The sequence below is a fragment of the Mauremys mutica genome, chromosome 22 (assembly GCF_020497125.1).
Source record: "Mauremys mutica isolate MM-2020 ecotype Southern chromosome 22, ASM2049712v1, whole genome shotgun sequence".
Taxonomy (NCBI): Eukaryota; Metazoa; Chordata; order Testudines; family Geoemydidae; genus Mauremys; species Mauremys mutica.
This window is the reverse complement of record NC_059093.1, coordinates 18753945-18776804: the sequence shown is the minus strand read 5'-3', so window position 1 is coordinate 18776804 and position 22860 is coordinate 18753945. Positions and strand designations below refer to the sequence as shown.

General features: G+C 47.3%; 1 protein-coding gene across 6 annotated transcripts in view; it reads right to left on the bottom strand.

Moving 5' to 3' along the window:
• The window catches only part of PKNOX2 (PBX/knotted 1 homeobox 2), a 651385-nt gene that overhangs the window by 239439 nt on the left and 389086 nt on the right, over positions 1–22860 (bottom strand). For 5 of the 6 annotated variants that reach the window (XM_044997252.1, XM_044997249.1, XM_044997251.1 and 2 more), the window contains one exon: positions 9654–9793. In XM_044997252.1, the coding sequence (XP_044853187.1) occupies positions 9654–9793 (140 nt within the window). Of the gene's footprint in view, positions 1–3799; positions 5251–9653; positions 9794–22860 lie in introns of those variants that run through there. The other variant, XM_044997255.1, reaches the window with a different exon arrangement.

The window sequence follows — 22860 nt, the reverse complement described above, 5'->3', positions numbered from 1 at the left end:
GTTACAAGCAAAACAAATGCACCTGAGGTTAGCACAAAGGAGTCCACAAGCCAAAGTAATAAAAGAGATAAACCTAACCGCGTCTTCCTAGACATTTTCTGATCTACTTACATATCTGGGGGTTTCAAATAAGTAGTTTCTAGGTATGATCTAATGGTTTTTCATACCTGGCTTAAAGCTTCTTACAGCATAGTTCAGCCCTGTTCCTGCTCTGTGTCTCCTCTCTCTGGAGAACAACAGATAGACAGACAAAGGGAAAGTTTTTTCCCCCCAATTTTACAGCCCACTTCATCAGATGCATAGAATGGAACATACAGTAAAAAGATATTTATACATACAGAGAACATGGAAAGGTAGAAGTACCCATACCAACTGTAAGAGGCTAATTAATTAAGAGAAGCTATTATCAGCAGGGGAGAAAAACTTTTGAAATGATAATCAAGATGGCCCATTTTGGACAGTTGACATGAAGGTGTGAGGATACTTTAACATGGGGAAATAGATTCAATTAGTGTAATGACCGAGCCATTCCCAGTCTCTGTTCAATCCGATGAAGTTGGCTGTAGCCCATGAAAGCTTATGCTCAAATAAATGTGTTAGTCTCTAAGGTGCCACAAGTACTCCTGTTCTTTTTGCTGATACAGATTAACATGGATACTACTCTGAAACCTTTCCCAAAAGGTTCCCCAGTTCCTAATAAACCTAAATCCCCTCTCCCAATATCGCTATCTCATTCACACATTGAGACCCTGCATTTCTGCCTGTCTAACTGGCCCTGCGCATGGAATTGGAAGCATTCAGAGAATTCAACGATGGAGGTCCTGGACTTTAATCTCTTACTTAGCAGCTTAAGTTTGGCCTCCAGGACCTCACTCCTACCTTTCCCTATGTCCTTTGTACCTACTCCCACTGGTTTTAATAGGATGCATGCAGTGAAATCCACTTTGCACTGCCATCATGTCCAGCCAATATTGGAACATGTGGGGGGAAAAAAAAAGAATTGACAATTGATATAAAATATATAGAAAAGTGCCTTTTCTTAGCATTCAACATTTCCTTGGAAACACATTGGTAAATCCCTAATCTGTAACCCCCCCCAAGTACATCTCCAATGTATTTGAGAGAAATGCTGCTGTTAGCAGCTTGCTAACACTGATTAAAATTATTAATCCTGCTTACAATGTTGTTAAAAAACATTAAGCAGTAAGTTACAAACCCCAAAGGTGAAATAATAAAGAGATTGATCTCAGATGAGAGTGAAAGAGAGAAGTGGTGCCTGCAACAGGCTGCCAGCAATCTGGAAACATCAAACCAAGTCCCCAAAGTCTAAGAGCCCCCGGCTGACTGTGGCCTTCAAACAAATGCATGTAGGCTTGTGCCTGTGCAGCAGGATGTGCTTACTGACACCAGCTGAATCTCACTCTCTGTACTAGGGTTTCCAGCAAGGGGAGAGAACTGCCATCTCTCTTGTCCTGCTGCTTCTGAAAAGCCTGAGGGGAAAATTGCTCAGGAGTTGTTGTTGTTTTTTTTAAACGCCATAGACCATTTCTTCTTCTTTTGTCCAGTACATCTATACTCTTCTCAAGCTGCACATGGCAGGAGAAAAAGGCCAGCATAAATTAAACAAGACAGGGTCATGACCGGTGAAGATCAAAGATACCCATCACATAAATGAGGGATGGGGAATAACAACAACAACTTTTATTTTGAAGTACCCTCCACTGCCACTGAGGAGCTCAGGGGGCTGAACTACATAATATACATAAATAAAAATGCCATGCAAATGTAATTAACAATATCTGGAAACTCACAAAGCAAAGGGGTTTGTCCCAGGGCAGGGGCGGCAGGTTTGTATAATTTTTGGTGGCGTACAAAATGTGTCTAAGTCTCTTCCCTCCCCCCCGGCCTGCCTTGTAAGCCGATATATATTTTATTAAATAATGTAAAAATGGACTGGCAACCGTAAGCATTTAACAGTTTCCCTTTATTGCACAATATCACTATTGTAAGAAAAAATGTTCAACTAAGAATATCAACGTTATTAATACTCTTTTGAATACATAAACATCCAAGCACTCTTTGATCAATAACCCTCAAAAGCAAATACTTTCTAAAATTAAAACAAATATAGCCCCTTCTTTTGTGATGTACTTTTGCGAAGATCAAGAATTTGTTGCTGGGATAAAATGAAGCCACAGTGTGCCAGCGCCACAAGATTACAAGGGCCAATTAAAAGTGGAAAGTCAGAAGCAGCACTCACCTGCTTCAATATGTTATATTTTGTTGTACCTGTTGTGGTGAAGTGGGAATTTTCTTAATGTTTTCTCTGAATACTGTGTGGGTGCCTCAGTTTCCCCTGCAAGGTGCCAACTGAAGGTGTTGGAGAACAAAGAGATCAGGTGGCCTCCTTGCCAGGAAAAGAGACAAAGGCCAGAGAAGGGGCTGGAGGGACTGTCAGTTTGGAGCTGGCTGGGGAGACAGGGAGAGGCCCAGAACTTGGGTCTGGCTCCTTATCCCTGAAGATGGACCTGACTGAGGGGTCCTGTTTTCTGCACCTACAAGCTCTGTTTTAGACTGTGTTCCTCTCACCTAATAAACCTTCTGTTTTACCGGCTGGGTAAGAGTCACATCTGACTGTGGAGTTGGGGTGCAGGGCACTCTGGCTTTCCCAGGAGCCCCACCTGTGCGGACTCGCTGAGGGAAGCGCATGGTGTGGAATGGCATGCTGAATGCTCCGAGGTCAGACCCAGGAAGGTGTAAGCTTCTTGCCCTGGAGACAGTATGCTCAGAGAGAGGAAGCTCCCCCAGAGTTCTGATTGGCTTTGTATGGAGTTGTTCCAAAGCATCCCAGCATCCCCTTCCACACCGTGCACTTCCCACAGCGAATCTGCACAGGCACTGACACTCCCTCCAGCCCCTCCTCTGGCCTTTGTCTCTTTTCCAGGCAAAGAGGCCACCTGAATTCTTTGTTCTCCGACACCTTCAGCTGGCACCTTGCAGGGGAGGGGCCCAGGACATCAGTTGCCAGGAGACAGGGTGTCAGCCATTCTCTGTTGCAGAGGCCCTCTAGGGCTCTGCAACAATCACACACCCTTATCCGACCACCTAGTTCCTTAAGAAATGCATAGGGGAAACTGAGGTACCCACAAGGTATTCAGAGAAAACATTAAGAACATTCCCACTTTGTAACGCCTGTATACAACCAATTATTTACTTTAAAGGGTGTAAAATAATCAAGGATTGTGCTAAACAAGATCATACCCCAAACTGACCACCAAATTTAAGTTGCATGTTTTTCCCCTCAGGTGAGGGCTCTGGGGTGGGGCTGGGAATGAGGGGTTCACAATGCAGGAGGGAGTTCAGGGCTGGGGCTCAGGGTTGGGGTGCTGGGGGCACAGGCTCTGGGGTGTTGCAGGGCTGGGGATGAGGAGCTTGGGGTGCAGACAGGCTGCCCCAGGGCTAGGGCCAGAGAGGACTCCCCACCCGCAACCCTCTCCCCGTTGGCATCAGCAAGCTCTGGGGCAGGGATGCCTCTTCTCCCTCCCTCCCCGCAGTACACTCACTCTGCACCCCTGTCACTGCACATGCCCCTAGGGCCCTTCTCAGGTCCAGGAAGCCCCCTTGTCTCCCCTATAGTGGATATCGGGGGAGGGGAGTTGCCATCACGTGTGGCCTCCCCAGCTGCTGCCCCTCACTATAGCCTCACTGGGGGTGGGGGATGGGCTGCCCCTTGCCCAGTGTGGGGCAGGAGTGGGGGTTGTGGGTGGGGGAGGGGTGGATCACAGGGTCAATCACTCACCGCAGCCCCAGTAGCTGCTCAGGTGAGTGAGGTCCACTCCAGATGTCTCCTGTCCGGAAGCCCCCTTGGCGTCTTCTCCCAGTGGGTACCAAGGGAGGGCTGCCAAGCATGTGTGTGCCTCCTACTCCCCACCTGAGGTGCTGCAGCAGCCACCAGCTGCATGAGCCTGCTGGCGCTGCTCTTGTGCTATAGCCATAGGCAGCAGCAGCAGTGGCCGCTGGCAGCACAGGCAGGCAAGGGAGAGCCGCACGCCACTTTCATTCAGGCAGGGACGCTCCGGAGCTTGTGGGGGAGGGGAGGGAGGTGGCAGGTGGGGGCCGGAGGCTGCTCCAGACGGGGCCGGGGGAGAGACCTAGCTCCGAACATTGGTGGAGCAGGGCCCCCAGCCCTGAATATTCCTGGAGCCCAGGCATCACAGGGGAGACCTGCTGAGTCAGAGCTGTGTGGATCAGTCAGGAAGGGCAATGGAGAGCTGCCAGAGATCAGCAGGACAGGCAGAGAAGCAGAAGTGTTCCAGGGGTGCTGGATCCTCATGAAAGTAGGAGGGCCATGAGGCCCTGCCCACTCTGTGGGCCTGCCCCTCCTCTTCGCTTCAAGGCCCTGCCCCCCTGGCCAGACTGCAAGCCAGAGCTGGCCAGGGTAACAGCCATCCAGGCTGCTGTGGGGAGCCCTGGCAGACCCTCCATCTGCCCTTGGTGAGGGGGCCTGAGGGCACAGGTGTGGTGGATGACACCGGAGTTTGGTGAGGGGGTGTGCCCAGCAGAGAGTCTGGTGAGGTCACCGGAGTCTGATGCAGGGATGTGCCCAGAAGAGAGACTGGTGGTGTTTCTGCTACATAGAGCAGGGTTTTAGGACTATGTTTGGGACTCTTGGTGTTAGAGTATTTGCATGATGTTTTTTGTAATAAACCAGGCCCAAAGAGTGGTACTACTGAGGCAAGGGAGCCTGTGGTGGAGTCTGTGGGATTTTTGAAAGGCAAAAGTGAGGCGGGTGCACCTGGCATACTGTGACCTGCTGCAGGAGGGCACTCCAGGTGGGATTGCCCTATGACAAGGTTCTAATACAAAGGATGGCAATGCAGTAATGAAAGGAAACCTAATACAGGACAACCTCTAACACCTTTGGGGAAAAACTGACTCGGTGCTTTTTAAAATTCAGGGCCAGAGGAAGTAAGGGAGATTTCACAGAGAGGAAGTTCCACACCCAAGGGCCAAATACTTCATCATCTGTTAACATAGCATACAGTGGCGGAGCATCACGTAACTGAAGTTAGCATCATAATGTGTACACACAAGGGAATACAAGGGGAAAAAACTAGTAAAAGAAAGGAATTCCATCATGTGAAACCATAGACTCCCGGCATGGGTTTGAACCTAGAATGTTCTGAGCCACACTACTGATTTCAACCACGTGAACTGAAGAACTAATGTCATTAGCTGGTAGCAGTAGTAGGCTATTGTTCTCTAGGCACACCATGTTAGGATATAGATATTCAGCCCTGTCTGCAAAGGCCTATACTTTAAGAATTTAGGTGTATTCTTATCACTTAGCTAGTTATAAAGGTATAAAAGAAAGAATCAAAATCACTGTCTGTGTAATGGCCTTCTCTTACTGGTTCTTCAGCTAAGCAGCAGAGGCAGCCATAAGTTGGGAAGTGTATGGTCACATCCACACATTCCAAACTAGTCACATTGAAATAAGGTGCTATTGGGCTATTAGGAATACAATCCTGCCCTGATATTCCTATCACCTCCAGAGAAAGGGAAGAGCCTAGAAGATGTAAAAGGAAACTTAGTTTAATAGCATCCTGTCTGGCAAGAACTCACTTATCAATAGACACCGCTGGAAAACCCTTATGTCTGTATAGATGTAGTTATGAAATCCTCACTTCTGTATTGTTTTGTATGTTTATTTGCATGGTCTCTGTCTGGTTCTGTAATTGTTTCTGTCTACTGTATAATTAATTTTGTTGGGTATAAACCAATTAAGGTGGTGGGGTATAATTGGTTAAATAACCACATTACAGTATGTTAGGATTGGTTAGTTAAATTTCAGTAAAATGATTGGTTAAGGTATAGCTAAGCAGAATTCAAGTTTTACTATATAGTCTGTAGTCAATCAGGAAGTGGTGGGGGGGGAATGGGAACAGAGACTGGGGATGAGGGAATTGGGATCATGTTTTGCTAAAGGGGGAATGGGAACAGGGGATGGGAACAGGAACAGGGACACAGGCAAGGCTCTGTGGTGTCAGAGCTGGGAAGGGGGACACTGAGGAAGGAAACTGTTTGCGCCTTTGGACTTCAGGGATTGTTTCTCTCTGTTCATGGGAGAAGGACCAGGGAAGTGAGAGAGTGAAGGAATAAGCCCCCTAACATACCAGTCACTAGAGGGTGAGATGACACATTAACTACATTGGTCAGGGGCATAGGCACCAACTGCGTGGAGCACCCACGGGAAAAAAATCAGCAGGTGCTCCGCACCCACTGGCAGCCAAGCTCCCCCCGCCTCTTCCCCGCCTCCTCCCTTGAGAGTGCTGCGTTCCTGCTCCTCCACCTCCCTCCCAGAACTTCTGCCCACTGCCAAACAGCTGTTTGGCACTCCAGGAGGAGGAGTGGGGACACAGCGTGCTCAAGGGAGGAGGCAGGGAAGAGGCAGGGTCGGGGTGGGGGCTTGGGGGAAGGGATGGAGTGGGGGTGGGGCCGGGGGGGTCAACCACCCACTGGCAGGAGCAGAAGTTGGTGCCTATGGTTAGGGGTGTGAAAAATTCACACCACCTGAGCAGCGTTGTTAAGCTGACCTAAATCTCTATGTAGATAGCGCTAGGTTGACAGAAGAATTCTCCCCTCAACCCAAATCCCGCTTCTCAGTGAGCTGGATTACCTACACCAACAGGAAAATCCCTCCTGTCGGCACAGATGGTGTCTACACTGAAGTGCTACAGAAGCACATCTGTGCCGCTGTAACATTTTAAGAGTAGACAAGGCCTGAGAGTTTAGACTCTTAGATGTCAATGGTGTTTTGGATTTACATAGTGCTCATTGATGTGTGCATCTCAAAAGTGGGTAGGTAGGATATCTTACAAATATCCTAACCAATTGCACAGATTTGGTATATGCATTCTGAGAGGCGGTGTGACTAAATGGAAGAGACTTGGGTCTCCCATATTTGATACCTGGTTCTTTGTGATTTTGTGCAATCTTGTCAGTAAAAGGAGGAGGCTTGCTTTCCAGGATAAGGACATATGAGGTCTTGCTCAATAATAAGGTTTGTTAAGTACAAAGGATTATTAACAGAAGCAGAAGGATCTATTTTGCTGTGTTTAATGTGGCTCACTAGCTCATGTGATGCAGGAAATTCTGCAGGTCCTTGAAGCACACACAGTTTGGCTGAAATATTCATAAAACTAAGGGCACATCTACACTGCAAAAAAACCCTCACATCAGTGACTCTCAGTGCCTGGGTCAACTGATTCAGGCTTGTGAGGCTCATGCATCACAGGCTAAAAATAGCATAGACTGACTCAGGCTCGCACTGTGGGGCTAAAAACAGCCATGTAGAGGTTCCTGTTTGGGCTGGCATCTGGGCTCTGAGGCCCTTCCCCCTCGCTGGGTTTCAGTGCCTGGGCTCCAGCCCAACCAGGAACCTCTACAGTTGAGCCAGACTCTGAGATGTGATGTCGCAGGGTTTTTTGCCATGTAGATGTACCCTAAGGGACCAGCGTTGAACAAGTTCTAAAGTGCATGCACAAATGAGGACTTTCTGTATCCTATAACTTGACAAAATGTGGATGAATTTTCACAGGGACAGTGGAAAGGATCTCTCTGGCTTTCAAGTTCCTTCTCCAAATCATAGAAGCATTAAACTGATTAAAAATATGGCAAAGCTACCTGTCACTGACCTCACTGAAAAACAACTGAACTGTTCTCACTCAAATTTCAAAAGAAACAAAACAACAAAAACATCTCAAGCCAAGAACAAGAATGAAAAATTTCAACCTGCGTGGTTAAGGTCTGCAAAATTTGTAATAGCTGAAAACATTGTCTTACAATGGAAAAGACAGCTGCAGCTGCACCTCTAAGACCACCAGCCTCCCTTTGTTACAGTGCTTGGATGAGCAGTTAAAGACTGACCAAATATCCTGCCCTGCCCCATGGCACTCTCTACTCTTGAGGTTGGATGGTACATTCAGTGAACAGAACCTAGATACCTGTATTATATTATTGAGCGCTTACAGCTTGTGATCAACATTTTTATAACTACATCTCTACCTTGATATAATGCGACCCGATATAATACGAATTCAGATATAACGTGGTAAAGCAGTGCTCTGGGGGGGTGGGGGGGCGGGGCTGCGCACTCCGGTGGATGAAAGCAAGTTTGATATAATGCGGTTTCACCTATAATGCGGTAAGATTTTTTGGCTCCCGAGGACAGCATTATATCGAGGTAGAGGTGTATAATAATATGTAGGAGAGGAGGAGGCCACTCCTATCAGCTGTCATGGACATTTTGCAGAGGGAGGCTCTTTCTGTTGCATTTTTTTGTATTCCAGATATTTTCTTTTCTCATAAATATCTGCTGGAGTAACACCAGCTAACCCAATTACTGACATCACTTTAGCTTTTATGCAGCTACAGACACTTTACTGGAAATGTTCCTCAGTTTCCAGGCCTGGGTTGCCCTTCTATATACCTGAGCAAAGCGGGGACAGAATGCTGCCATTCTGGTCTGATAGTCACCTATTTTGCACAGGGACAGAGCAGGGCAGAATCCAGCTCTCAATCTCTTCACCAAGGAGCTCACCCTGTTGTCCAGTATGCCAGCCAGTTGAGTAGGGGGCCAGATGCACTGAAAGCTGAACTGGCAGAATCTTTTCCTTGGATCAAAGAGGAAATAAAGCCAGGTGTAAAGGTGCCAGATGAAGAACCAGGAATCCCCAGGTCCCCTTGAGCCTACAGAACCAATGCAGGGATCACTGCTCAGCGGCACTGCTGCTTTCTCATCTGTGTTTAGCAGTTAACAATACAGACAATTTTTAGTTTTAAAGAGCAAATGTTCTCCTCATCCTCTTGTGTCTACACAGGAGGCCAGGGATGGGATATTACCCACAAAGGTCAATGCAAAGGTCACCCTGTTGTGATGGCTGAGGGGTTAAGGAGAGGATGAGCCCACTGCTGTGGATGATTACATGGTTTATCATGTGGGCTAACTCTCTGCCCTGAGACATGGTGATTACTGCTAGTGTGAGCCTGCTGCCCAGGTGGGGCTTGGACAGCAGGGTGAGCCCACTGTGAGGGCAGGTCTGGCTGACTACTTGTGTCACAGAGGCAACCAAACAGGCATCAGATAGTATCCCGGTATTCCTTTAAAAAAGCAATGATAAGTGAATCCCATGGTCATTTTAGACCAGTGGGGTACGAGGAATAACCAGGTGAGAAGCCAAACAAATTAGGAAGGAAAAGTAACAGAAGGAATTCAGAATTCCCCAGTATCCACTGAGCATTTCATCCTAATATCTTCCATCACATATTAATTGTTCCTGATCTCTAGCATCCCAGGTGCACTGGGGTCCCTTTCTCCTGCATATTGTTTGGCACAATGGTGTGTAGGTACCTTTCATTTCTCTAACAAAAAGAGCAGAACTCTTTCTTCTGGAACAGGGGTCTCACCTAGTTTAAGGTGAATTGAAAACTGCCTCCTGAAAATTCTATTGACAAAGACGCCTAAGTAAATGCCTCTCTGTAGACTTCTGCTGACATGTTAGCCCCGGGCCAGATTGCACTAATAGCTCAACATGCCACTCTAGTGATGGGAAGGAACTTTAAAGAGCAGCCTGGCAATAGTTTCTCTGTACCTGTAGACAGCTCGCTTGTCAGCCTCCAGCTGCGCCTGAGGGTCAATAGGAGTGCTGGGGAGTGGGGTGTTGGCTGCTGCCGAGGGTGTTGTGATGTGCACTGGCTGTGCCTTAGCCGGCTGTTGCGCTGTGGCAGTCATCTGTTAAAACAAGACAAGAAAGCACTGGGGTTTAAAACAAACCAGATCTATGTGTAAGTGAAAGGCGGTGGAGGTACTTCTCTGTGACTATGCGTGTGTACAATATCAATATTGCAGCATATGCATGTGACCCTCTAGGTGCTTGTATGTGTGTGGTTGTAGCTCTGTGTTTATGTGCCACTGAGTCTCTGGGTGTGTCTCTGTCTCACATTTTGTCTGTGTTCCTGTGTGTGTGTGTGTCTGTGCATTTACATGTGTGTGAATTGTGTGTTACTGCCTCTGTGTATGTGCATCTCTCTGTGCAAGTGAGTCCATGTTTGCATGTGTGTGAGTGTATCTGACTGTATGGGTATGTCTGTCTCCTTTCTCTACAGAGTTATCATTAGGGCCCTACCAAATTCGCGATCCATTTTGGTCAATTTCATGGTCATAGGATTTTAAAAATAATAAATTTCATTATTTCAGCTATTTCAATCTGAAATTTCATAGTGTTGTAATTGTAGAGGTCTTGACCCCAAAAAAGAGCTGTGGGGGGTTGCAAGGTTATTGTAGGGGAGTTGCGGTACTGCTAGCCTTACTTCTGTGCTGCTGCTGGTGCCAGCGCTGTCTTCAGAGCTGGGCAGCCAGAGAGCAGCAGCTGTTGGACGGAGGCCCGCTCTGAAGGCAGAGCCACCGCCAGCAGCAGGACAGAAGTAAGGATGGCATGGTACGGTATTGCCACCCTTCTGCGCTGCAGCCTGCAGAGCCGGACACCCAGTCAGCAGCTGCAACTCTCTGGCCACCCAGCTCCGAAGGCAGCAGCGCAGAAGTAAGGGTGGCATGCTCTGGTGTTGCCACCCTTACTTCTGTGCTGCTGCTGGCAGGGCGCTGCCTTCAGAGCTGAGCGCCCATCCAACAGCCGCTGCTCTATGGCCACCCAGCTCTGAAGGCAGTGCAAAAGCAGAAGTGGAAATACTACAACCCCCCTAAAATAACCTTGTGATCCCCTGCAATTCCCTTTTGGCCAGGACCCCAATTTGAGAAATGCTGGCTTCTCCTGTGAAATCTGCATAGTATAGAGTAAAAGCACACAAAACACCAGCTTTAATTGGGGGAGGCCAGATTTCACAGTCCATGGTGCGTTTTTCATGGCCATGAATTAGGTAGGGCCCTAGTTATCATGTACCATATGTTTTTTGTCTGTGGTTTTGCTGATCTCATTGGTGTCTGTGTGACTTTTTGGAGGGTTGTGCCAGTGTACTTGATTGCCTTATGGTGTTTTGTGTGTGTCTGTGTCAATATGTTTCTTGGAAGCTATTCCACGGGGTAGCACATAATTGGAGGATGCCAGAACCATTAGAAAAGACAGACCCACAATTCTTTAGTCCTGTTCCCCATAACGAGAATTTATTGAGATTCCAGACTAAGTCTTTTTAGGACAGGAAGGGTCTGACATGAAAAATTCAGGAATAACAGATCTGTTCCACCATTGCCCTGCATCTTGTATCATCATTTACAGCCATGCAAAGTCTGTGTTAATCTCTACTATTCTGAGTACCTATTGGCTCTCATTTATTTTGATGTAAATAAAAAGCAACACTTCTCCAAGAGTTTAGACACCCTAACACATCATTAGCATTACAGCAAGCCCAAGAGCATGGAATGAATCATCATTTAGACAGGAGCTCTGCCAGTCAGCTACCTGCAACAAAAGCTCTATTCCACCCTGCATTGTTCTAGGCAGGACACCCTCAGCCCCCTCTTCAAAAACCCTTATCAGGTGAATTTTACAATGTGACTAGCAGGTCATCAAAGCTGGGCTATTTCTGACCACTTTGCACCAGTGTAAATAATGACACCAGGTGCAGGCCAGCAGTGGATTGGACCTAGCAGTCGGAGTGAGGATGGAACCACATGCTGACTTTAATGCCTTGGCTGAACTGCACCAAACACCAGGCTGCATGTCTCTTAGGACAGAGGAGGCCAATGCAAAGGCCTCCCCATGAGTCAGCATTTAGGCAATGTGTGTGGCCCAGCTACCTAGCTTTCTGAGTAAGTCAAAGCTGCATAGCTCTTTTGAAAGCCCAGCTCTGGGAAGTGAGTGCTGCTGCCATTGCTGGAGCCCAGAGCTGGCCAAAATTGGGGTGAAAAATCATTTCTTCCATTGCATCCCATCCCATGCCATGCCAAAAGGAAAAAAAGAAAACAAAAAGACAGGGCCTGGTGTTTGGGGAAGGGGAAATGACAAGCATGGAGAAAGGGGAGCAAATAAAAAACGGGAACAATAAAAAGCAAACATAAAAAGGCTATTTTTATTTGCAGATGCACACGTTTTGCAAAAGACCACATCAGATCTTTCAAGCTGCATGAGCCTATCTGCTCACATTTCTTCCCACCCTCGAGCTATAGCAACTGACTTATAAACTCTGCCCTTACTGGCAAAGATCTCTGATCTGCAAAGGTCAGTCTCCTCGTGCCCACCCTGTACTAGCACAAAACAGCTTGAAACACTTATTACCACAAAGCAATGTCACATTTCAGGAATGATGGTCGATCTCGGGTAGATGTGGCACCTGCACAAGGAAGTAAGAGTGCATAACCTTAATCCCTTGTGCTGGATTGCAGGTAGCAGCATGAGAAGGACAGCACTCCCTTACACAAGTGGAGAAGAGTGGATGAGGCCATGTGGGGAGTGTCAAAGCCTTGGCTCCACCCCAATGCACTGGCTATGCTGACATGCTAGGTATGGATCTGGAATGGGGGTATTTCCCCTTCAGAGTAAGTGGGGACCCATCCAGAGAGGAGACTGTGCCTCTGAGCCACAATCTGCCCCTTGATTTGCTCCAGGGGCAGCATGACCACACACTGCCCCTTGCTCACAGCTCATGGCAAAGCCACAGTTCACCCTTTGTCATTAAAGCTCCAAAAACAATCACAGACTCAAATACAGTAGGGCTGGCAACAAGGTCTCTGGTACCAGGAAGGGAATTTCCTGATAGTCTTTACCCTGTAGTAAAACACAGACATTATTTTCACTAGAAAAAGTGTACAGATCTGGTGCCTCCCCACTGTACCACCCATTTGCCTCTCTCTCCAGCAGAAGCCAGGATTCAGACAAACCACTGAATTTCCAGACTAGTATTTTGGGAACGAGTAGCTGAAACGTCAGTACATTTAACAGTACAAACCCCTAGGAATTAGCGTCTGGATTGAAATGCGGAACAAGCCATTTCTTATTAGAATTTCTAACTTTTTATTTTTTATTTTTCCAAATATTATTCCCACCAATTCCTGTTGTCATCACCTAGCTACCCACCAGTAACCCGTAGCCCTGCTGAAGGAGAGGAAATGCTGCAGCTCTCAAATCTGATCCAAAGGTCACACAAAATTAACAACGGTCCAATTCAGCAGCTGTCACCAACTGAATCAGAGAAATATACTTTAACATCCATACAAATATTCCAGAGCAGTGTGAATTCTTTACCCTTTCCCAGTCAACTGCTCCAATCCCTCTCTCCTCCGGAACGTGTTTGGGGAGGAGGACCTTTGTCTTCATTTGATTTTCCTCACTCTGTTGAATGGCTCTTCCTTTTACTCATTGCACTTCAATTTCTTTATACAAATGGAGGTGAATTCCTGAGAAATTATGGCAGACCACAAAATTTTGCAATGCTCCAGATCCAGTGCAATTTGACAATAATCTCTGTTTCTGCAGCAAATGGTCCCCTATACTGACTGTTAATATCATCCAAGGGTCAGCATGAGAGGAGATACTTCTCTCTGCTTCACCACATTTCTATCCAGGGTGCATGTGGAGGGGGTGGCAAGAGCTACGTAATTCTGAATACATAAAGACGGTCATTTCACAGTTTTCAAAGAGACATCAGCCGAGAGAGACATAAGAACATAAGAACGACCATACTGGGTCAGACCAAAGATCCATCTAGCCCTGTATCTTGTCTTCTGACAGTGGCCAATGCCAGGTGCCCCAGAGGGAATGAACAGAACAGGTCATCATCCAGACATCCATCTGTTGTCACCTATTCCCAGCTTCTGGCAAACAGGCTAGGGATACCATCCCTGCCCGCCCTGGCTAATAGCCATTGATGGACCGATCCTCTATATGAATTTATCTAGTTCTTTTTTGAACCCTGTTATAGTCTTGGCCTTCACAACATCCTTTGGCAAAGAGTTCCAAGGTTGACTGTGCGTTGTGTGAAAAAATACTTCCTTTTGTTAAATCTACTGCCTATTAATTTCATTTGGTGATCCCTAGTTCTTGTGTTATGAGGAAAAAATAACACTTCCTTATTTACTTTCTCCACACCAGTCATGATTTTATAGACATCTCTCATATCGCCCCTTAGTCATCTCTTTTCCAAGCTGAAAAGTCCCAGTCTTATTAAGCTCTCCTCATATGCAAGCTGTTCCATACCTCTAATAAAGACATTTGCTGCATTTCACTCCAGGGAAAGATAAGATGACTGGACAGTGAAGTTACAGACCTACAAAGCTCTTGGGAGCAAATTCAGCACACTGCATTTAATCGTAAGCAGCACTGTGTGTAAGCACATGCTAAAGAAAGTCCTTTTTATAAATATAAAGCCTGGTTTCCCAGAAACTAGCTGTCAAGGGAAAAATTGACCCACAAACACAGGACTTTCCATACACTAGCAACTTAGGAGGGGTTCTGATAACCTAAGCAGGACTGATGGAATACAGTGGTTTGGTTAGGACAGTTCAACTTTGCTGCTGTGTCCCTCTTTAGAGCCAGGTACTGAAGAGATTGAAATGACTGATTAAAGAAACATGGTGGGTGAGGTAATATCTATTATTGGGCCAACCTGTGTTGGGCAAAGAGACAAGCTTTCAAGCTACACAGAGCTCTCCTTGAGGTCCATGAAAGGTACTCAGGGCTTGGCTACACTTGAGAGTTGCAGCACTGGTGGAGGCTTTCCAGCGCTGCAACTTAGTAACTGTCCACACCTGCAAGGCACATCCAGCGCTGCAACTCCCTGGCTGCAGCACTGGCTGAACACCTGGTCTGCTTGGGGTGTAACGAGTGCAGCGCTGGTGATGCAGCGCTGCTCGTCAGGTGTGGCCACACATCAGCGCTGTTATTGGCCTCCAGGGTATTAGGAGATATCATAGAATCATAGAATCTCAGGGTTGGAAGGGACCTCAGGAGGTCATCTAGTCCAACCCCCTGCTCAAAGCAGGACCAAACCCAACTAAATCATCCCAGCCAGGGCTTTGTCAAGCCTGACCTTAAAAACCTCTAAGGAAGGAGATTCCACCACCTCCCTAAGTAACCCATTCCAGTTCTTCACCACCCTACTAGTGAAAAAGTTTTTCCTAATGTCCAACCTAAACCTCCCCCTCTGCAACTTGAGACCATTACTCCTTGTTCTGTCATCTTCTACCACTGAGAACAGTCTAGATCCATCCTCTTTGGAACCCCCTTTCAGGTAGTTGAAAGCAGTTATCAAATCCCCCCTCATTCTTCTCTTCTGCAGACTAAACAATCCCAGTTCCCTCAGCCTCTCCTCATAAGTCATGTGCTCCAGCCCCCTAATCATTTTTGTTGCCCTCCGCTGGACTCTCTCCAATTTATCCACATCCTTCTTGTAGTGTGGGGCCCAAAACTGGACACAGTACTCCAAATGAGGTCTCACCAGTGCTGAGTAGAGGGGAATGATCACATCCCTTGATCTGCTGGAAATGCCTCTACTTATACAACCCAAAATGCCATTAGCCTTCTTGGCAACAAGGGCACACTGTTGACTCATATTCAGCTTTTCGTCCACCATAACCCCTAGGTCCTTTTCTGCAGAACTGCTGCCCAGCCATTCGGTCCCTAGTCTGTAACAGTGCATGGGATTCTTCCGTCCTAAGTGCAGGACTCTGCACTTGTCCTTGTTGAACCTCATCATATTTCTTTGGGCCCAATCCTCTAATTTGTCTAGGTCCCTCTGTATCCTATCCCTACCCTCCAGCGTATCAACCACTCCTCCCAGTTTAGTGTCATCTGCAAACTTGCTAAGGGTGCAGTCCACACCATCCTCCAGATCGTTAATGAAGATATTGAATAAAACCGGCCCCAGCACCGACACTTGGGGCACTCCACTTGGTACCGGCTGTCAACTAGACATGGAACCATTGATCACTACCCGTTGAGCCCGACCATCTAGCCAGTTTTCTATCCACCTTACCGTCCATTCATCCAGCCCATACTTCTTTAACTTGCTGGCAAGAATACTGTGGGAGACTGTATCAAAAGCTTTGCTAAATTCCAGAAATAGCACATCCACTGCTTTCCCCTCATCCACAGAGCCGGTTATCTCATCATAGAAGGCAATTAGGTTAGTCAGGCATGACTTGCCCTTGGTGAACCCATGCTGACTGTTCCTGATCACTTTCCCCTCCTTTAAGTGGTTCAGGATTGATTCCTTGAGGACCTGTTCCATGATTTTTCAAGGGACTGAGGTGAGACTGACTGGCCTGTAGTTCCCTGGATCTTCCTTCTTCCCTTTTTTAAAGATGGGCACTACATTAGCTTTTTTCCAGTCATCTGGGACCTCCCCCGATCGCCATGATTTTTCAAAGATAATGGCCAATGGCTCTGCAATCTCATCGGCCAACTCCTTTAGCACCCTCGGATGCAGCGCATCCGGCCCCATGGACTTGTGCTCGTCCAGCTTTCCTAAATAGCCCCGAACTACTTCTTTCTCCACAGAGAGCTGGTCACCTCCTCCCCATACCGTGCTGCAGAGTGCAGCTGTCTGGGAGCTGACCTTGTCTGTGAAGACAGAGGCAAAAAAAGCATTTAGTACACTAGCTTTCTCCACATCCTCTGTCACTAGGTTCCCTCCCTCATTCAGCAAGGGGCCCACACTTTCCTTGACTTTCTTCCTGTTGCTAACATACCTAAAGAAACCCTTCTTGTTACTCCTAACATCTCCGGCTAGCTGCAACTCCAAGTGTGATTTGGCCTTCCTGATTTCACACCTGCATGCCTGAGCAATACTTTTATACTCCTCCCTGGTTATTTGTCCAATGTTCCACTTCTTGTAAGCTGTTTTTTTGTGTTTAAGACGAGCAAGGATTTCACTGTTAAGCCAAGCTGGTCACCTGCCATATTTACTTTTCTTCCTACACATCGGGATGGTTTGTTCCTGCAACCTCAATAAGGTTTCTTTAAAATACAGCCAGCTTTCCTCGACTCCTTTCCCCGTCATGTTATTCTCCCAGGGTACCTTGCCCATCATTTCCCTGAGGGAGTCGAAGTCTGCTTTTCTGAAGTCCAGGGTCTCTGTTCTACTGCTTCCCTTTTTTTCCTTGTGTCAGGATCCTGAACTCGACCATCTCATGGTCACTGCCTCCCAGGTTCCCATCCACTATTGCTTCCTCTACTATTTCTTCCCTGTTTGTGAGCAGCAGGTCAAGAAGAGCTTTTCCCCTAGTTGGTTCCTCCAGCACTTGCACCAGGAAATTGTCCCCTACACTTTCCAGAAACTTCCTGGATTGTCTGTGCACTGCTGACAATATCCCAGAATGCTTTTATCTAAATTACTCTCTTTGTTTTGTTATGCAACCTCTCTTTGTTTTGTTGTGAACTCGGAGCTCCGGTGCTCCGGGAGCTAGTTATCTAAAAAAACAAACACAGCTCCTGTTTGCTGTGATCAATCTGTACCTGACTGTGAACAATCAAATGAGATAACCCCTGTGAATGAGGCAGGCAGGAAGTGAGTGTTTGCTTGACAGAGAAACAGCGGGGGCAGAGGGGAGAAACGGAGTCCGTTGGATGCAGGCTGTTTGCAGTTAAGAGTTAAGAGTAAGGGGTCGGGAACATTTTCTGATTTTGCAAGGCAGGAAGCTAACACACAGTGTTGGCTCCAAAAATCCTCTCTCTCTCTCTCCCCCGCTCCCTGTCACACTACACCCCACCCCACCCTCCTCTTTTGAAAAGCACGTTGCTGCCACCTGAATGCTGGGATAGCTGCCCTGTCATAGGTCTCACCCCCACTTAGAGCTGTTGGGTTCCAATGTGGGGACCTGCACTGGTTTCCCTCTAAACTAAAATCCTAGTTTAGATCTAGTAAAAGCTGCCACCACTCAATCAGGTATGTGGATTGAGACACAGTCCTTCCCCAAAATCCTAGGGGATTCCAAGAGCCCCAAATCCATGGAGTTCTTACACCCAGGAGAAATAAACCATTTCCCCCTGCTTCCTCCCCCCTCCCTTTTCCTAGGAGAGACACCGGGATTTAACTACAGAGGGATACCTCCCCCTCCCCTTTCCCTGAGAATCCACCCAAAGAAAGCAGCAAAGAGTCCTGTGGCACCTTATAGACTAACAGACGTTTTGCAGCATGAGCTTTCGTGGGTGAATACCCACTTCTTCGGATGCAAGTGGTGGAAATTTCCAGGGGCAGGTTTATATATGCAAGCAAGAAGCAAGCTAGAGATAACGAGGTTAGTTCAATCAGGGAGGATGAGGCCCTGTTCTAGCAGTTGAGTGAAAACCAAGAGAGGAGAAACTGGTTCTGTAGTTGGCAAGCCATTCACAGTCTTTGTTTAATCCTGAGCTGATGGTGTCAAATTTGCAGATGAACTGGAGCTCAGCAGTTTCTCTTTGAAGTCTGGTCCTGAAGTTTTTTTGCTGCAGGATGGCCACCTTAAGATCTGCTATTGTGTGGCCAGGGAGGTTGAAGTGTTCTCCTACAGGTTTTTGTATATTGCCATTCCTAATATCTGATTTGTGTCCATTTATCCTTTTCCTTAGAGACTGTCCAGTTTGGCCGATGTACATAGCAGAGGGGCATTGCTGGCATATGATGGCATATATTACATTGGTGGACGTGCAGGTGAATGAACCGGTGATGGTGTGGCTGATCTGGTTAGGTCCTGTGATGGTGTCACTGGTGTAGATATGTGGGCAGAGTTGGCATCGAGGTTTGTTGCATGGATTGGTTCCTGAGCTAGAGTTACTATGGTGCGGTGTGCAGTTACTGGTGAGAATATGCTTCAGGTTGGCAGGTTGTCTGTGGGCGAGGACTGGCCTGCCACCCAAGGCCTGTGAAAGTGTGGGATCATTGTCCAGGATGGGTTGTAGATCCCTGATGATGCGCTGGAGGGGTTTTAGCTGGAGACTGTATGTGATGGCCAGTGGAGTCCTGTTGGTTTCTTTCTTGGGTTTGTCTTGCAGTAGGACACAATAGCAGATCTTAAGGTGGCCATCCTGCAGCAAAAAAACTTCAGGACCAGACTTCAAAGAGAAACTGCTGAGCTCCAGTTCATCTGCAAATTTGACACCATCAGCTCAGGATTAAACAAAGACTGTGAATGGCTTGCCAACTACAGAACCAGTTTCTCCTCTCTTGGTTTTCACTCAACTGCTAGAACAGGGCCTCATCCTCCCTGATTGAACTAACCTCGTTATCTCTAGCTTGCTTCTTGCTTGCATATATAAACCTGCCCCTGGAAATTTCCACCACTTGCATCCGAAGAAGTGGGTATTCACCCACGAAAGCTCATGCTGCAAAACGTCTGTTAGTCTATAAGGTGCCACAGGACTCTTTGCTGCTTCTACAGAACCAGACTAACACGGCTACCCCTCTGATACTTGACACCCAAAGAAAGATCAACCAAGTCCTTAATAGAAAAGAATTTATTAAAGAATAAAAAGAAAAGTCACTGTCTCTGTAACCAAATTGGAACAATATACAGGGTCTAAACTTATCAATCTCTGGAGAGAATTTCCCCTCCTTTCTTTCTCAGTAAAAGCAATCACAGTACAGACTTAAAGAAATTCTATAGCAAAACACAGAATTGCAAATACAGAAATAAAAGTATAAGAATACTAGTTCCTTGCTAATACTCACTAGCTTGAATAGAAGAATTTGTTGCAGAAACCTGGGAGGACTTGATTAAGATGTCTGGACTCTCTTAATTCCCAAGAGAGACTCTCTAAGAAAACAAAGAACAGGGAAAAAAAACTTCCCTCCACACGGATTTGAAAATAATCTTGTCCCTCATTGGTCCTCTGGTCAGGTGTCCACAGGTACTGCTTGTTAACCCTTTACAGGTAGACAAAAACCTTAACCCTTAACTAACTGTTTATGACATGCCCATAATGCATCACTCCCAACAGCGCTGCAAATGCTGCAAATGTGGCCACACACCAGCGCTGGTAGCTGTGAGTGTGGCCACACACCAGCGCTGTTCCTACACAGCTGGATGACCAGCGCTGTAAACTCCGAGCGCTGCAACTCTCAAGTGTAGCCAAGCCCTCAGTGAACAAACAAATGAGATAAACCCCATGAATGAGGCAGGCAGGGGGATGAGTGAGTGTTTGCTTGATGAGAGAAACAACGGGGGTAGGGCAGAGAAAGGGAGTCCCTTGCAGCAGCTGCTTATCTGGTCTGCAGGCTGTTTGCAGTTAAGCGTAAGGGGTCGGGAAAATGTTCTGATTTTGCAAGGCAGGGAGCTAATATACAGTGTCGGCTCCAAAAATCCTCTCTCTCTCTCTCTCTCTCTCTCCCCCGCTCCCTGTCACACTATACCCCACCCCCCTCTTTTGAAAAGCACGTTGCTGCCACTTGAATGCTGGGATAGCTGCCTATAATGCATCACTCCCAACAGCGCTGCAAATGCTGCAAATGTGGCCACACTGCAGCGCTGGTAGCTGTGAGTGTGGCCACACACCAGCGCTTTCCCTACACAGCTGTACTACCAGCGCTGTAACTCCCAGCGCTGCAACTCTCAAGTGTAGCCAAGCCCTGCTGAATAAAAGGTGGATCAAATTGTTTAGCATACATAGTTAACACATATTCTAAGAGACCATTCAAGGTGAAGTGGCCTGTTAACACCTCAGGATTGATAAAGTCTGCTGCAAGTGGTACTTGCTTCATTTTTCCTGGGCTTAGCATCTCCGAAGGAAGAGCTGAATAGTGTATTCCAAGGGTGGTGGAAATGTGAAAACCGAGGGCATTGCTACACTTCCAGATGTAGGGCTTGGCTACACTCAAAACTCCAAAGCGCTGCAGGTACTCCACCTCCCCGAGGGGATTAGCTTACAGCGTTGGGAGCCATTGGCGCTTTGCAGCGCTGTAACTTGCTGCACTCAGGGGGGTGTTTTTTCACACCCCTGAGCGAGAAAGTTACAGTGCTGTAAAGCGCCAGTGTAGCCATAGTCTTCGAGCGCTTTGAGTTAAACCAGCCTTTGTAGAGCGCAGTAGGGAAAGTGCTGCAATCTGTCCACACTGACAGCTGCAAGCGCACTAGCGTGGCCACATTAGCGGCTCTTGCAACAGCCACAGAGAGCAGTGCATTGTGGTAGCTATCCCAGCATGCAAGTGGCTGCAACGTGCTTTTCAAATGGGGTTGAGTGGAATGTGACAGGGAGCGTGTTGTGTGTATGTGGAGGGAGAGAGAGTGGGTTTTTGGGGGGCTGAGAACATGTCAGCATGCTATCTTGTAAGTTCAGACAGCAGCAGACCCTCCTGCCCCAGCCTCTCTCTCACACACACACACAGCATTCCACAGTAATGGTTGCTTTGTCTCAGAGCAGATAAGCATGCCAGGTGTCAGAAACAGAGCTTTAAAAGGGCATATTCGCATTCCTGCAGCGATTACAAAACAATGGCAAGAGTGGTCACTTGACTTAAGGGGATTATGGGATGTTTCTGGGGGCTGATCAGAGTGCAGTAATGCAACACCTCGTTCACACTGATGCCTGGGCGTTTCAGCCAATGCGCACCAAGCGTTAATCTTCTTGCTGAGGTGGAGTACCAGGAGCACTCTAGCCCTGGAGTCAGAGTACTCTACGTGCCTTGCCAGTGTGGACGGGTAGTGAGCTCGGGCATGGGGGGGCTGCTTTAATGCACTCTAACTCGCAAGTACAGCCAAGCCCTGAGGGTGTTTGCAATAACCCAAACTTGGAATGAATTTGGAAATCAGGGGATTTAGATGTCATTCTTCCCGTTTCCTCCTGAAGGTTAGTTAGTGTGACAAAGTTCCTCCTCTAACTTGGTGGGTCCTGCGTTTATTGGCAGATTTGCTCACCTCAGTGATCTTCCCCACAGTCTGGGTCAACGCCTCCTGTGTCTGATCAGGAGTTGGGAGGTTTGGGGGAACCCAGGCCCATCCTCTACTCCGGGTTCCAGCCCACAGCCCTGTGGATCGCAGCTGTCTAGAGTGCCTCCTGTAACAGCTGCATGACAGCTACAACTCTCTGGGCTACTTCCCCATGGCCTCCTCCAAACACCCTCTTTATCCTCATCACAGGACCTTCCTCCTGGTGTCTGATAACGCTTGTATTCTTCAGTCCTCCAGCAGCACACCCTCTCACTCTCAGCTCCTCTTGCTCCCAGCTCCTCACACGCACTTCCTCTCCTTTGGCTCCCTCTCACCTGACTGGAGTGAGCTCCTTTTTAAACCCAGGTGCCCTGATTACCCTGCCTTGATTGCCTGCAGGTGATCTAATCAGCCTGTCTGCCTTAATTGGTTCTAGCAGGTTCCTGATTACTCTAGTGCAGCCCCTGCTCTGGTCACTCAGGGAACAGAAAACTACTCAGCCAGTGACCAGTATATTTGCCCTCTACCGGACTCCTGTACCCCACTGGTCTGAGTCTGTCACATTAGATAATAAGAAGACCTTCTGCAGCTTGGGTAAGATTTGTGTACAATACCTCTGGACAGAGAGACTGCTTGCACAACCAATCATTTCAACGCTGCCAAAACAGCCTCCCACACAATGACATGAAAACAAGGGATAAATCAGCAGTGACAGAGATTAGGCTACAAACTGAAATCTTCTCTGTGTTTGGCTACTTTGGCCAAATGTCCCAGAGCTGAGCACCGAGACATATCAGGGAAACATACGACATAAGCAGCTGTGATAGGATGAGTATTTGCAGATTAAAAATAGAGTAGTAATCACAAACCAATGTTTAGGGGAGGGGAAAGGAATGCATGCCAGCTGCCTTAATTCACTCTGAGCGTACAGCCAGGGCAAAGGAAACACACCAATCATTCATTAACTGAACAGATGAATACCCTGCTTGTTTTCTGTTGGGAGTAACACA